Source organism: Amia ocellicauda, chromosome 8, assembly GCF_036373705.1.
Source record: "Amia ocellicauda isolate fAmiCal2 chromosome 8, fAmiCal2.hap1, whole genome shotgun sequence".
NCBI classification, from domain to species: domain Eukaryota; kingdom Metazoa; phylum Chordata; class Actinopteri; order Amiiformes; family Amiidae; genus Amia; species Amia ocellicauda.
This window is the reverse complement of record NC_089857.1, coordinates 2,251,345-2,264,088: the sequence shown is the minus strand read 5'-3', so window position 1 is coordinate 2,264,088 and position 12,744 is coordinate 2,251,345. Positions and strand designations below refer to the sequence as shown.

At 37.6% G+C, this 12,744-nt stretch overlaps 1 protein-coding gene across 10 annotated transcripts in view; it reads left to right on the top strand.

The window, feature by feature from the left end:
* Positions 1 to 12,744, top strand: part of cast (calpastatin) — a 59,494-nt gene that overhangs the window by 22,709 nt on the left and 24,041 nt on the right. For all 10 annotated transcript variants that reach the window (XM_066711807.1, XM_066711806.1, XM_066711803.1 and 7 more), the window contains 2 exons: positions 8,852 to 8,920; positions 9,085 to 9,153. In XM_066711807.1, the coding sequence (XP_066567904.1) occupies positions 8,852 to 8,920; positions 9,085 to 9,153 (138 nt within the window). The remainder of the gene's footprint in view (positions 1 to 8,851; positions 8,921 to 9,084; positions 9,154 to 12,744) is intronic.

Genomic DNA, 12,744 nt, shown 5'->3' with positions numbered 1-12,744 from the left:
AAATTATATTGCGTTGTCATCAGATTCTGCAGTCTTGAAAGCCTAGTTCTGCATCAATAAAGTTAAATCCATCTGTATTAAAATATGGAACATCTTGTCATGTTGTCTGCCATCTCAAAGTTCAGTACGGCATACAACACATAGCTAAATAAATAGGAACTGCACCAGTTATTTTCAATAATAAAAAAATTGTTCAGTTACTCAATGTTCTAATGTTGTCTGGATTGATATAGTGTAGATCTGTCACTAAGAGCCCCCCCCCCATATATACCCTATACTTTCCCCTCATAGTCTAAATTTGTTATTGTGAAATCCACACACTTTCATCTTGAATCCAGTCTGAATATGGGTGGGGTAGACATTTTCAGAGTTACTCATTGCTGTTGAAAAAACAAAAAAATAAGCTAGTTCTACCTGGTTGATATATAGGACCTGGAATAGGCCTTAAGCCCTGTACTTCAAAATAAGGTTTAAAGCTCTATAAATCAAATCAGACAAATCCACTAAGCACAATGAGTGGCAATGAGTCCTTTTATGCCTCATCTATTTGTAACTGTTTCATTCGAAGCATTGCATTTTCTCTTTAACAGACACTTTGTGCTTTAGTTATTGCAATGCCTTGTGTAGTCTATTTGGGTGTGACACTGAATTTTCATTCTACTGTTTTGTAAATTTGTTTAAAGCTATATTAAAAAAAGCAGCAGAATAAATATAATTCTACAGTCTTTAAACCTCAGAAGCATCAATGCCAGACACCGTAAGTTTTATTTTTGTAATATTTGTACTTTATTGGTCCGATATGATCTCTGAATGTATTTTTTTGTTTTAGTTTTAGTTAAGGACTTGTTTTATTTTAATGCTGATGAATAAACTTAAAAATAGACTGTCTACAATTTTAGGGAAAGATTAGATGATGCCAAACAAAAAGTGCACTGGTGAAAGGGTGTTTTGTGATGTGAGAGAAGTCACTGTGATTTTTGTTTTTTAATAAAATGTATTGTATCTTCAAAAAAAAGTCTGAAGCTTGTGTAGCTGGTGCACGTCAGAGCTACCTGCTCGCGATTCAAACTGCGGCACAGAGGTACTCCTCTAAGCCCTCTGCACAATACAGCTCCACCCAGTATAGTGATAACCACGCTACGCCAGAAGACTTGGTCTCCTGACGTGGGAGGTTTATACTGTACTGATTTTACAGAGAGGTTAGGTCACCTGTAACAAGCTCATGTACTCTGAGCCCTGTTACATTTGTATTTAATAAACTGATGTTCTGGCTTTCTACAGTAAAATGAATCTTTGCACAATCTGCCGTGAAAAACTACTTTACAAAAATACATGTGAAAATAGGTTTCGCTTAATTGCAATTAATCGGCTGCTCATATTTCTTGTTAAAATTCAGACTTCCTTGTTAAGGCAGTTTAAAGAGAATCTTTTATGTTAATGGAATTCAATATAAAGGGGAAATGGCTGGGTCTTCTGAATGTTTATTTCCTCTACCCTGTGAGTCCCTGTGTTACAGTATTACTTCAAGCTCCACTGTTAGCTGCCTTGGAGCGTCTTCACCTCAGGAATAAGTGGAGTCCTGACTAGGCCTGACACTGTCAAACACTCTAATACATTATTATTCAGTCTCATGCACTCACAATCTTATGCACTCTGTCTCGCACTCTCTCTCTCTCTCTCTCTAAATCTCTCACACATGGACCATTTGCACAGCCTTGGCGACAGCTGATTCTGTCCAAGCTGAGGAGATGCATAGTTTCACAATGATCAGATTTCTTAGGGCTGAACAGTAACCATCTCCAAAACAAAACAAAGCAAGAGAGTCTCACCTTTCCTCCCTTCTTCACTTGAATTATGCTCATTAGGGAAAACTATGGGGTGCCAAACGTAAAACAGCGCACACTTTTATAAATTTCCTTTTTTGAAAAATAAATTTCTGTTTTTGAAAAATACATATTTATCGTTTGATAACAGTCATTTATAATTGTTCACAATTTCCCAGATTTCACCAAATGTATTTAATGGCTTCTTACTGTGCTTTAAAATAACAGATTAGGCATATTACCTTCTCTAGAAGACACAAGTCATTTATATTTTGATGAATTCCTATAGAATTTAAATTTACTTCCACCAAAACATTCTCTGCAAAACAACAGGATAGAACAACCTTCATCTATACAGACATTTCTTCTGCAGAGAATAGACCTGCAGTCGAACTAAATGCATATTAAAATGAAAAAAAGGTCTGTTCCTCGTGGTAGTAAACACAAAAATATAGAGTTAAACCAACTTGACCCTTCCCAGGCCACAACCACTGCCTGCCATGAGGCTGATAATTGCTCAGTGCTGTGCAAACTGGAAGGCAGGATAGGAGCTGCAGAGGAAGTGGGAGAGAAAGTGTTCTTCAACAGGACGGTGCCTCTGTCTCTCTGTGTTCTCCGTACAGTTGCCTTATCGGTGCCTCTCATGTATAGCAAATTGTCGTGCATAACATTTGGCTATTATTTTGCATTGCTTAAAGTGGAAATTCAAATTGCGTGTGCGTGTGTATGAGCTTGTTTGTTTAGTTATTAATGCATTTAAAATGGATTCCTGGTTTTTGGATCACCCTGAGTTTGTGACCCATCAGAGCAGTGATCGGTGTATTAAAGGAATGAAACTTTTGATGCTGTCTGGCATGTGTTTTTTTATAGTTTTTATTTTAAAAACTTCACAACTTGAACCCCCACCCTTACTTGGCACAGTTGTAGTTGTCCAGATTAACACACAATGTATCCTATAGGTACCACTCCCTGTTTTCAGTTGAATGGGCTAGGCAGTAGTGGCATACTTGCAAGCTCATTTTCCTTTAGTATTACACCAGAGATGTCATGGAGCTTCTTCTATAAGAGAGAAGGCCTCATTGAATTTAATTGAAAAATGTAAGGGCTCACATTGAGTCTAGCTGGAATCCTACTATTCTGACAAACAAAAGCTTTCTTTTAACCTCTAATATCTTAAGGATGAATCCTGTGTTAGAGAGAGAAGCACATGTAATCTGGGAGGGATATGCTCTGTTAGTTGAAAGGTCCTTTTATCTTCTTGATGTCTTCAGACTTTCTAATGTTCACTGTATTATAAAAAAGAAACGCAGCATTGCTTTTGACAAGCACACCGTGTCATGGCAAAGTATTTTTTTCTTGTGGGCCCTGAATACGGATATATTGTGTAAAAATATATTCCTTGCTGCCACTTGCATGACCAGGGAAGTGTCAGAGCCTTTGTTAGAAGTCTGAGGCTGTGCTGTGAGTTGCAGTCAAGTTGTCACAGTAATGAGTTTTGTAGGTTTTAATCCACTATGCTCTGATCATTGCAATTGGAATTTGGCATTGTTCATTTCACTCTTTGGAGATGATGTCATGTTAAAATGTAGTTCCATCCTTAACTTCAAAGAGCTTAGTCATGGGGAGTTGTGGGGACAGGTAAGAACACAACAAAACGGAAGGGAGGTACGTCCAAGTAGTTACAATATGTCTGTACTGCAGAAGATGCCTCTTTTAGGGCTGGGCTATTTAGCTGTATTCATTAGTTCTTTAAAAACTATAAAACTGTGTAATTATATGGGCTCTCCAAGGCCTGATACAGTCCTTATCCAGCCTTCATTTCTAGCTATTGTGTGTTTGAACAGGAGTTGTCTACTGACTCCCACCACTGGTTAGGCTATTTTGTTGTAACATGAGCTGATCTATGTGAAAAACATTGTGTTCTAGCATGAGCCTGTCTGACTCAGGGGTGTAGCTCAGCATCTGCTTACATTACTATAGTTTGATTCACAGTATGGTGACAGGTTAGGTGTTATTTTAGAAATTGATTGCAGACTTTTAGGAAATGTGTACACTGTATATATTCATAAAGGTTGATGATGATGATGATAATCTAAAGGAAAGATGACTATCATGACTCCTCCGGGCAGAGTTTTCAAGGTGATGAAATGTTGCTTTCAAGCTGAAAAACACAGGAGACATGGATGGTCTTGGGGACTAATTTCCACAAAATTCTAAACAAAAATTAATGAAAAATAATCAGGAATTTAAATAGCTTCTTCTTGATCTATGGGTATTGCTCAATTCTGTTGTACCTTGGATAATGCATTTTTAATTGTAGAAAATATAAACCTTACTCTGCTACGATGTTCATTTATACATCTTTTAGTCCAAATGAAAAATCAGATTTCCCTGAGATTTGTATCTCCACACATCTGTAACGGTGATTCTCTTTTAGTTTTCTTGTGCAAAAAGTGCTGAAGACCCCTGGGCCGGGTGCTTTCAGAATGTATTACTGATGCTTTGGGGAAAAGAATCAGGAGAGTGTCACAGTGTGCTGACAGCCATTCTTATTATGGAGTCATGACAGTATGTGCATGGAAATTAGTAAAGTATGACTGGAATTGGAGACAACTCAGCAGATGTCCTTAGCACTCTGTAGGTGCCAGTTACATCATTTGAAAAACACTGTAGGTTAGTAGTAAAACCGTGGAAAGTAATTTATCCATCACTTTACTTAATTTAATTGAAGCATTTCATCCATTACTGCAAAATACAGCAGATGTAGCTTTTGCTGTAATCATAAGGAGCTTTTCTGGTAGTTTACTGCTTTTGTGACGCTACTCTTGTCTGATAAAGTTTTAATACAGCAGGACAGATAGGTGCTGTGTCACAAGAGTACAGACACTGAAAAAGTCATTTATATATATTTTTTTTCTGCAACAAATACAAAATATGTTTTCTACCAGTCTTGAGTAAAGATCTTTAGTGAACAGTTCACCTACTTCACATGGACCTTATTAATCTAATCTATTCACACATTCATCAAATTTATGATTTTCATGTATGAGCTGTCCAGTCTGCTAGTTTTATGTTCGTCAGAGTGGATTGCTTTTTACAGTTGTCATACTTTTCTCTCTGTTCATCAGACATCAGTCTGTGCAGCCCATCTGTCTCCCCAGGTACCTTCTGTTTTGCTCATATTATCTGGAAAACTGCCCTTAGTGCTATATCACATGATGTGCACATTGAATGCCCTCATTTGTTTTGTTGGGATATTTGTATGATTTGCCAATACGTTATACTGTGGGACTACTTTGCATCTCCACTTTAGGGCACTTTCCAAATCTGCCAGGTTAGAAAACTAAATTACATGCATATTGATGCTGTGTTCAATTAGGCAGTGGGAAGTAAAACGTGACATGCAAGTTCTGCAAAAACTAAGTTTTACAACTGGGGAAAGGGGTCAGTTTTTCTTCCCACCACTAAACCCCGCCACATGTGGTAATATTTCCTGTAGCAAAACATTGTTTTCAATATGTTTCCTCATTGAATGTATGTTGTTAAAGAACTTGTGCAGTACGTTTTCCACTGGAAGCTTCCTGATCGCTCTGGTGTAACATGTGACTGCTCTTTTGCCACCAGTGCTAATCAAATGCAGCCTTCTTATTTGGGAACCTACCACACAGCCTAACATGCTGGGTTTTCAGAAATCACTTCCTCAATTTGCAAATGCATGCATGAGACAACAAAGCAACCCCACCACCACCCCAACCCTCTAATTGTGAGAGAAACACAATAATCTCGCATAATTTCTGTGTAACTTCATTCATATATTCAGAATTAAAATTTTAAAAACTTAAACATTTGGTATGTTCCAAACTTCCAGGCAATGCTGTTACCATCCCCCAGCAAACTTTGGGTGTGTCTGAATAAGAATGTGTTGTGTTTTCTTTTCTTTTTTTTTTTTTCCTGACTTCATCGCTATGCTATTGTGCCAATTGCTAGGCAACATTTTAATATTTATAGCAGTTTCTTATACCCTTGCCTTCTCTACTGTGGTTCAGCACAGCACAAAGGAAACGGATACAAATATATCTATATATCTATATAATGAATTTCCTTATGCACTGTATTTTATGACAGATATGTAAATTAAAGATTTAAGCAGTATTTGTAATTTTAGCACAAATGTTAGAGCTTACAATTGGAATTGTTCTAGAGAATGTCTTAGTTTCTTGTATCATACAGCTGCAAATATGTTTAATGAACTGTATCCTTTTTCACAATCACTAGTGTTTTAATGAAATGTGTCAGTGGAGGAAAGGAGCTGCTAAAACATTTTCTGTGTTCTAAATGTATCAAATATATTTTAAAAGGGGATGCTGAAAAGTGAAATACCCAAATTAACTTCTGTTCCAGTTGTGACTATACTCTTTGGTTTTATCATACATTCTCAGTGCAGTCTTACTTTACCACCTTCAATTTTCTGGGAGTGAACCAACCTGTCAAGCAAGGTGCTTCAGTGTGAGTTTGTGTATTTGTATTTGTGAAAGAACCTCACCCAGCAATTACATACAGGAACAGGAAAAACACTGAACACAGACAGCTCTGAGCACCGGATAGCAGAATTGCAGCTGTTGCAGGCCCAAGGTAGACTGATATGGGGGCTGGTCCCCTATTAAAGGAACATGGTTTTCCATTCTGTTATTTAATGTCTTTTCACTTTTGCACTTGGGGAAACCTGTTTCTCTGCAAACTTGGCTTTAATCTTATTTAATTTAAACTTGCTCCAGTTTCAACTTCTCAACTTATGGGTCAAAAAATTTCAATGCTATTCTATGATGGGTCTGAACATTTCTACGCAAATTGCAGGAAGACAATTTCAGTAGTCACAACCTGAGATTGACAATTTAAACAGGACTTATGGTTGGGTGGTCACTAGCACAGCAAAAGGGGCTTTTGTGAGGAACCTGGGTGACCATTCTTCAGGTTACCCTGACATTAAATATCCTTCATTTGTGATTGAAATGAATAGTGCTGATGAAAACCCTGGGGCATAAATAAGGCTGAACTGAGGACTAGCATGGAGAGGGCTCGGTAAATGATTTAGGGAGGGTGGCAAGACTCTGGGGCATACTAACGGCTCAGAGTAAACTTCTGGGTACCTGACCGGCAATGTGTCTTAATCTGATCATCCAGGAGTGTCTATTTTTGTGAAGCTTGTGTGTGCAATGGGTGGTTTGTGTAGCTCTGCGTTAGTCATTTAGCCATAAAGCAATATACATTGAATCACTTTTAATGATTTAAAATTAATTGATTTAGCATGGGCAGTAGTGGGGTATTTTTCATTTTTTTCTTCAATGTAATACATGATCAGTATATATTTTCATTATTATTAATAATAATAATAATAATAATTATTATTATTATTATTATTATTATAATAATAATAATAATAATAATAATAATAATAATATTTAGAATTTCTGTTGAGGAAAGAGACCTGTTCAGGGATGTATAGAGCATTTTAGAGCAATTATAGAGCATATAATTAGCAGGCCAGTCTAGTTATGGTAGCTAAACTTGTTAATTGGCTCCTGGCAATAATGGATTCTAATCCTTCAGTGCTGAGACTATATATAACCCACAGACATTCTTAGCCTTGAGCCAAAGGATGCTTCTTTGATTTAGGTGTGTAGCTACTGCAGGACCTTTTGTTTACTAGCATGCAAACTGTTCAGGCACTAATGTTTCACCATTCCTTGCTTGTTTATTATGGTCAGAATGTTCTGCCAGATAGGGCCGTTGTTGAATTACTGGTGACTTGTATGTTTCATATTGACATTTGCCTCCTAGAGTCACATTTATCCTCTGTATGCTTTGTGTGAATGGTAAGCAAATTGTTTATCACAGATACCGCCACAAACTGTTGCATCACAACAGGATGTTAAAATGTGTGGAATTTTACATTTGCTTTACATTTACAGGATACAAAACTAATTCAGAGGAGTCTGTATGTGTGGTTGTCTGACAGGGAAGGTTACACTGTGACAAAGTTGTGTGTATATAATCAAGTTAATGACAACTTAATTCAATGTATATAATGGTAATCAAAGGTACCTTTAGATAAGTATGTTATTGCTTGACACACAAATGCAAAGCTTGTAAAACTGTGATTCCAAAATTAGTAATGTATTTATAATTAAATCTTCACTTTACTAGATCACCAAAAGGATTGAGACATCAGACATAAAGCTGGCTGTTGTTCACTAAATATGTAATATGTTATAGTTTGACTGCTGCAATACTTATAGTATTATAGAACAACACTGCCATCCCTCCTGAAGTGCAGACATAAGTTGGTTTCTTGGTCTCCTTGTTCTTATCAGTTCATCCTTTAGCTGTTCCAATAGATGGAAATTATGTATAATGGACTTGTGTGTCAGCTCTTGTGGTTTACAAGAAGAGAACAGGTAACCATGGTGACTTTGGCAGTCTTTCTTTGCACAATTCTTTGTACATTGTCATTGGTTTACTATATAATGGCAAGATCGATAATGCCTGCAATTACAAAATATATTAATGGTTTTGATTTGAATAGTGCTCGTCTGAAAACAGGCTGAACTGTTTCACCTGATTTGTGGTCTAGATGTTATGATGTTGCTCCAGAACATTGTGCTCTTGTCAGTCATGTGACAGGCTGTGTACTCTATTAGCTCTGCGTGATGCCTTCTGAAGTCAGCCCTTCAGACGAAATCACAACAGTTTGAAATCCATTCCATAGGACGTGTCGTATGTGATCTTCAATAATACTCATTTAATGGAGGTTCTGATATTGACTGAAACATGGATGAAAATAGCCTCCCTGGGACTGATTTTTCCTTGCGCACTGAAGTTACTAACGTAAAGTGTTAAATTATTTGTCAGTGTGAGTGTTTAGTCTATTAATCTGGAGTGAGTGCATTTTCTGTCCTCCCTGAGTGCTGCTGGGTTTTATACAGGACAGTGCAGTTACCATTTCTCTCTCTCTCTCTCTTTCTGAACAGTCACAGCCCAAACCGACATCTGCCTCATCTGCAGCCCAGGCGACCAGCATGAAGCCCACAGATACAAAGGTAAGAGATCCAGACACCCTACTTCACAGGGACCAGAGTGGACAGTGCGAGTGTCTTTTAGTCTGGAGTTTGTGAAGTTTCTGTCCTCCCCAGAGGCTCCAGTAAAGAGTGCTGCTGTTTTACAAGACAGTGCAGTCAATGTTTTTCTCTCTCTTTCCGAACAGTCACAACCCAAACCGACCTCTGGCTCCCCTGCAGCCCAGGCAACCAGCACGAAGCCTGCAGAGACAAAGGTAAGACATCCAGACTCCCTGCCTCATATGGATAGGAACATAAGATATTGATCTCTTAAAGGGGAAGTTTATTGACTGAGGATGCTTTTGGAAACTAGAAAAACAATATTGAGGGGCTTACTTAAATCTTGATTATTCAAATTGGAATATTGCATCATCTATTTTTAATTTGATTTTAACTTTTGTAAATGGTTCAATATTATAATACATTTAGAAAACCTTGCTTAAGCATTATGACAATGTTTTACCACTTCATACTTACTATAATTCAGAATACTTACAGTGTATATGTAGCATATTTCAAAATAAGCGTAAATCTGGTGATAGCAGAGCAACAATGAGCAATGCTTTCTTTGGGATTTGGGGAGCATCGTGTAATTGTTCTTGGGGCTAATCACATCATGTAATTGTTCTTGCATAAAACAGGTGCAGAAAACCTTTTCCAATTTAAAAATGTTTAATTGATCTGCCTCAATAGTTTTAATAATTTAAATCTTCAACTCCATAGGTGATTGCCTAAATACTCATGACTGATTTCAATCATATATATTAATATTAACCAGGTAACCTAGCAAAATGTAGATACCATTAATCTACTTTTATACATCCTTGCTTCTTGGGCAGGGCAGGATAATCTCAAGACCTCTTTCATAAATAATGAATACAATAGGAAAACATTATGTCATTATTGTGATGTTGAATTACTCCTTTTCACAGCCATTGTTTTGTTATAATTACTTATTTATTCTGTTAGGTGTTCCCTGTGTTTACACATTAATTGTCCCTTTGTGGAAGGTATACTGTATGTCATACTTCTAATGGTGTGCTGACCAGAATTTTACAATGGCTGTTTAAAACCACCATAGCTATAGAATTCCAGTTCATTCAGTTTGAAGGCATGTTGTGAGCAACATATCCTGTTTTTCTGGTAGCACTAGCACAAAAAATAAAAAAAGTTTTCCGCATGCCTTTTTTTCTTCTTCTTATTGACAATGTTATACCACTTTTGCATCCTGTACAGTGTTGTCATGTAGAACTACATATGTGTCTCAATATCGAGAACAATCATGCTGTATCTACAGATTACCTTATATGGAGAGGGTATTTCAAATGTATTTATTTTTACTGTAAAGTATTTAAATGATAACAGATCTTTCTACCATGCATATTTTTTCTATCAAGAAGGATTAAGCCATGTTTTATTAATCTGGATAATTGTGCCTGCTGGCTACTGTTGGAATCCTAGATGTGGCATGTGACGTCGACAAATAAATAAATACAAGTTTCTCATGAAAGCCATATTGTTAAGGCTTGAATATGATACTTATTTTGAAAGTAGTTTTGTATTTATTTCTTTTAAATAGTTAGATACATTTTTAAGAGTCATGTGAAACTGCTTAATCTTGCATAGTGGTGTATAAGTATATATTGTATGTTTCTTGTGCACTTTAGCAGTCCTTGGAGCAACTTTTAGAGCAAAATGTTTATTGGCTTTTGCATCTCAACATAATGAACAGACCACATTTCTGCTAACAGGCACGATGGTCGAGGTAAGCTTTTCTGGCTGCTTCTTGTCCTGCTCTTAGAATGATAAGTGAGAGTTGGTTTATACATTGCTCCTGCTGAAATTGTCTGGCACAAGTAACTCTGGAATGTAGATACAGGACAGCAATAACCTGATGGGTAATGGGGGAAGTTGTTGCAGGAAAGGCATCTGCCTCTGACCTCTGCCAGGCAAGAGAGAGTGCAGCAATTAGTCAGGGTTTGGAATGTGCTGTTTTTGGTAGGCTGTGGTTTGTCTTGTTGTATGAGCTATCTCTTGGAGGGCATGTTGTTGTCTCAGCAAGGAGGGGTAGGGTGTGGATTTCATAGCCTCTGAATCTGAACTCATTCTCTGCTCAGACCCTCCTTCTCTCAAGGCAGTTGGAAAACACACATTCCTTCTTTGGCAAAGTCCTCAAAGCACCCATTTATCTTCTCTGTAACTCTGTGGAGTACCTTGCACTACATGCATTTCGTATTTTGCATTTAATTTATTTAGGATGGGAAAGGGGCCAGAGTGCTGGAGATCCCAGAATGGTGTATTTTTGGTTTTGTTTCATTTACTTTTTCTAGATGTATTATATAATGCAGGAAAATATATCTTGCCAACTTTTAAACTGAAAAAAGTCAATATGACAAGATATTTTGATGATTCAGTTTTGTATTTTTAATATATAATGTTTCAGAACAATATTCTTTTCCATCTCAATAGTGTGGAGTATGGTGTGTAGATAAGTGAGCACAAAACGTATTTAAATGCATGAAACTCGTGAGGCACAGAAACATTAAAATGTGTTCAGGGGTTGTAGACTCTGTATAGGCACTGTATACTACCTGGTTTGTTTATTTTTGGAAGATCCATTGGGTTGTTTTGTTAATATAGAAGGGCAGTGTAATATTATCAGAATATGGTGCTGGTCTGTATGTTTTTATTTAATTCCACACTCCCATTTATAGAAGACCTTTTAAATGATTCATGATCATATTATATCACAAATCTAAAAATCATTACGTGAAGGAATATATTAATGGGCCGGAGGGAGGGGTGACAACTAATTTTGTTATCTATTTCCTGTCCCAATATTTTAGTTACACAATAATGCTTCAGATATTTTATCACTTTTTCTTTGCACTCACAGCCAATAACTTTAATTTTAATAATTTGATGCCTGATTTGAATACTGATGCCTGCTGATGAATTAATCTCGCAGGGTACTGTAATTTACATTTTGTCCCTGAGATTTTTAAAAAACATCACACCTTCTTCTTCTTGAAAACCACTGAAGCAAAGCCTGTTTGTGCTCTTTTGGGAATATTATTTTTCTTTCCCCAGGTAGTGGAACAAGGATGTATATTATACACTGATCAGGCATAACATTATGACCACCTGCCTAATACTGTGTAGGTCCCCATTTTGCCGCCAAAACAGCCCTGACCCGTTGAGGCATGGACTCCACTAGACCTCTGAAGGTGTGCTGTGGTATCTGGCAACAAGACGTTAGCAGCAGATCCTTTAAGTCCTGTAAGTTCCGAGGTGGGGCCTCCATGGATCGGACTTGTTTGTCCTGCACATCCCACAGATGCTTGATTGGATTGAGATCTGGGGAATTTGGAAGCCAAATCAACACCTTGAACTCGTGTTCCTCAAACCATTCCTGAACTATTTTTGCGCGTTATCCTGCTGAAAGAGGCCAATGCCATCAGGGAATACCGTGTCCATGAAAGGGTGTACATGGTCTGCCATAATGCTTAGGTAGGTGGTACGTGTCAAAGTAACATCCACATGAATGGCAGGACCCAAGGTTTCCCAGCAGAACATTGCCCAAAACATCACACTGCCTGCTTCTGCCAGCTTGCCTTCTTCCCATAGTGCATCCTGGTGCCATGTGTTCTCCAGGTAAGCGACTCACACGCACCCGGCCATCCATGTGATGTAAAAGAAAACGTGATTCATCAGACCAGGCCACCTTCTTCCATTGCTCCATGGTCCAGTTCTGATGCTCACGTGCCCATTTTAGGCGCTTTCGGCAGTGGACAGGGGTCAGCATG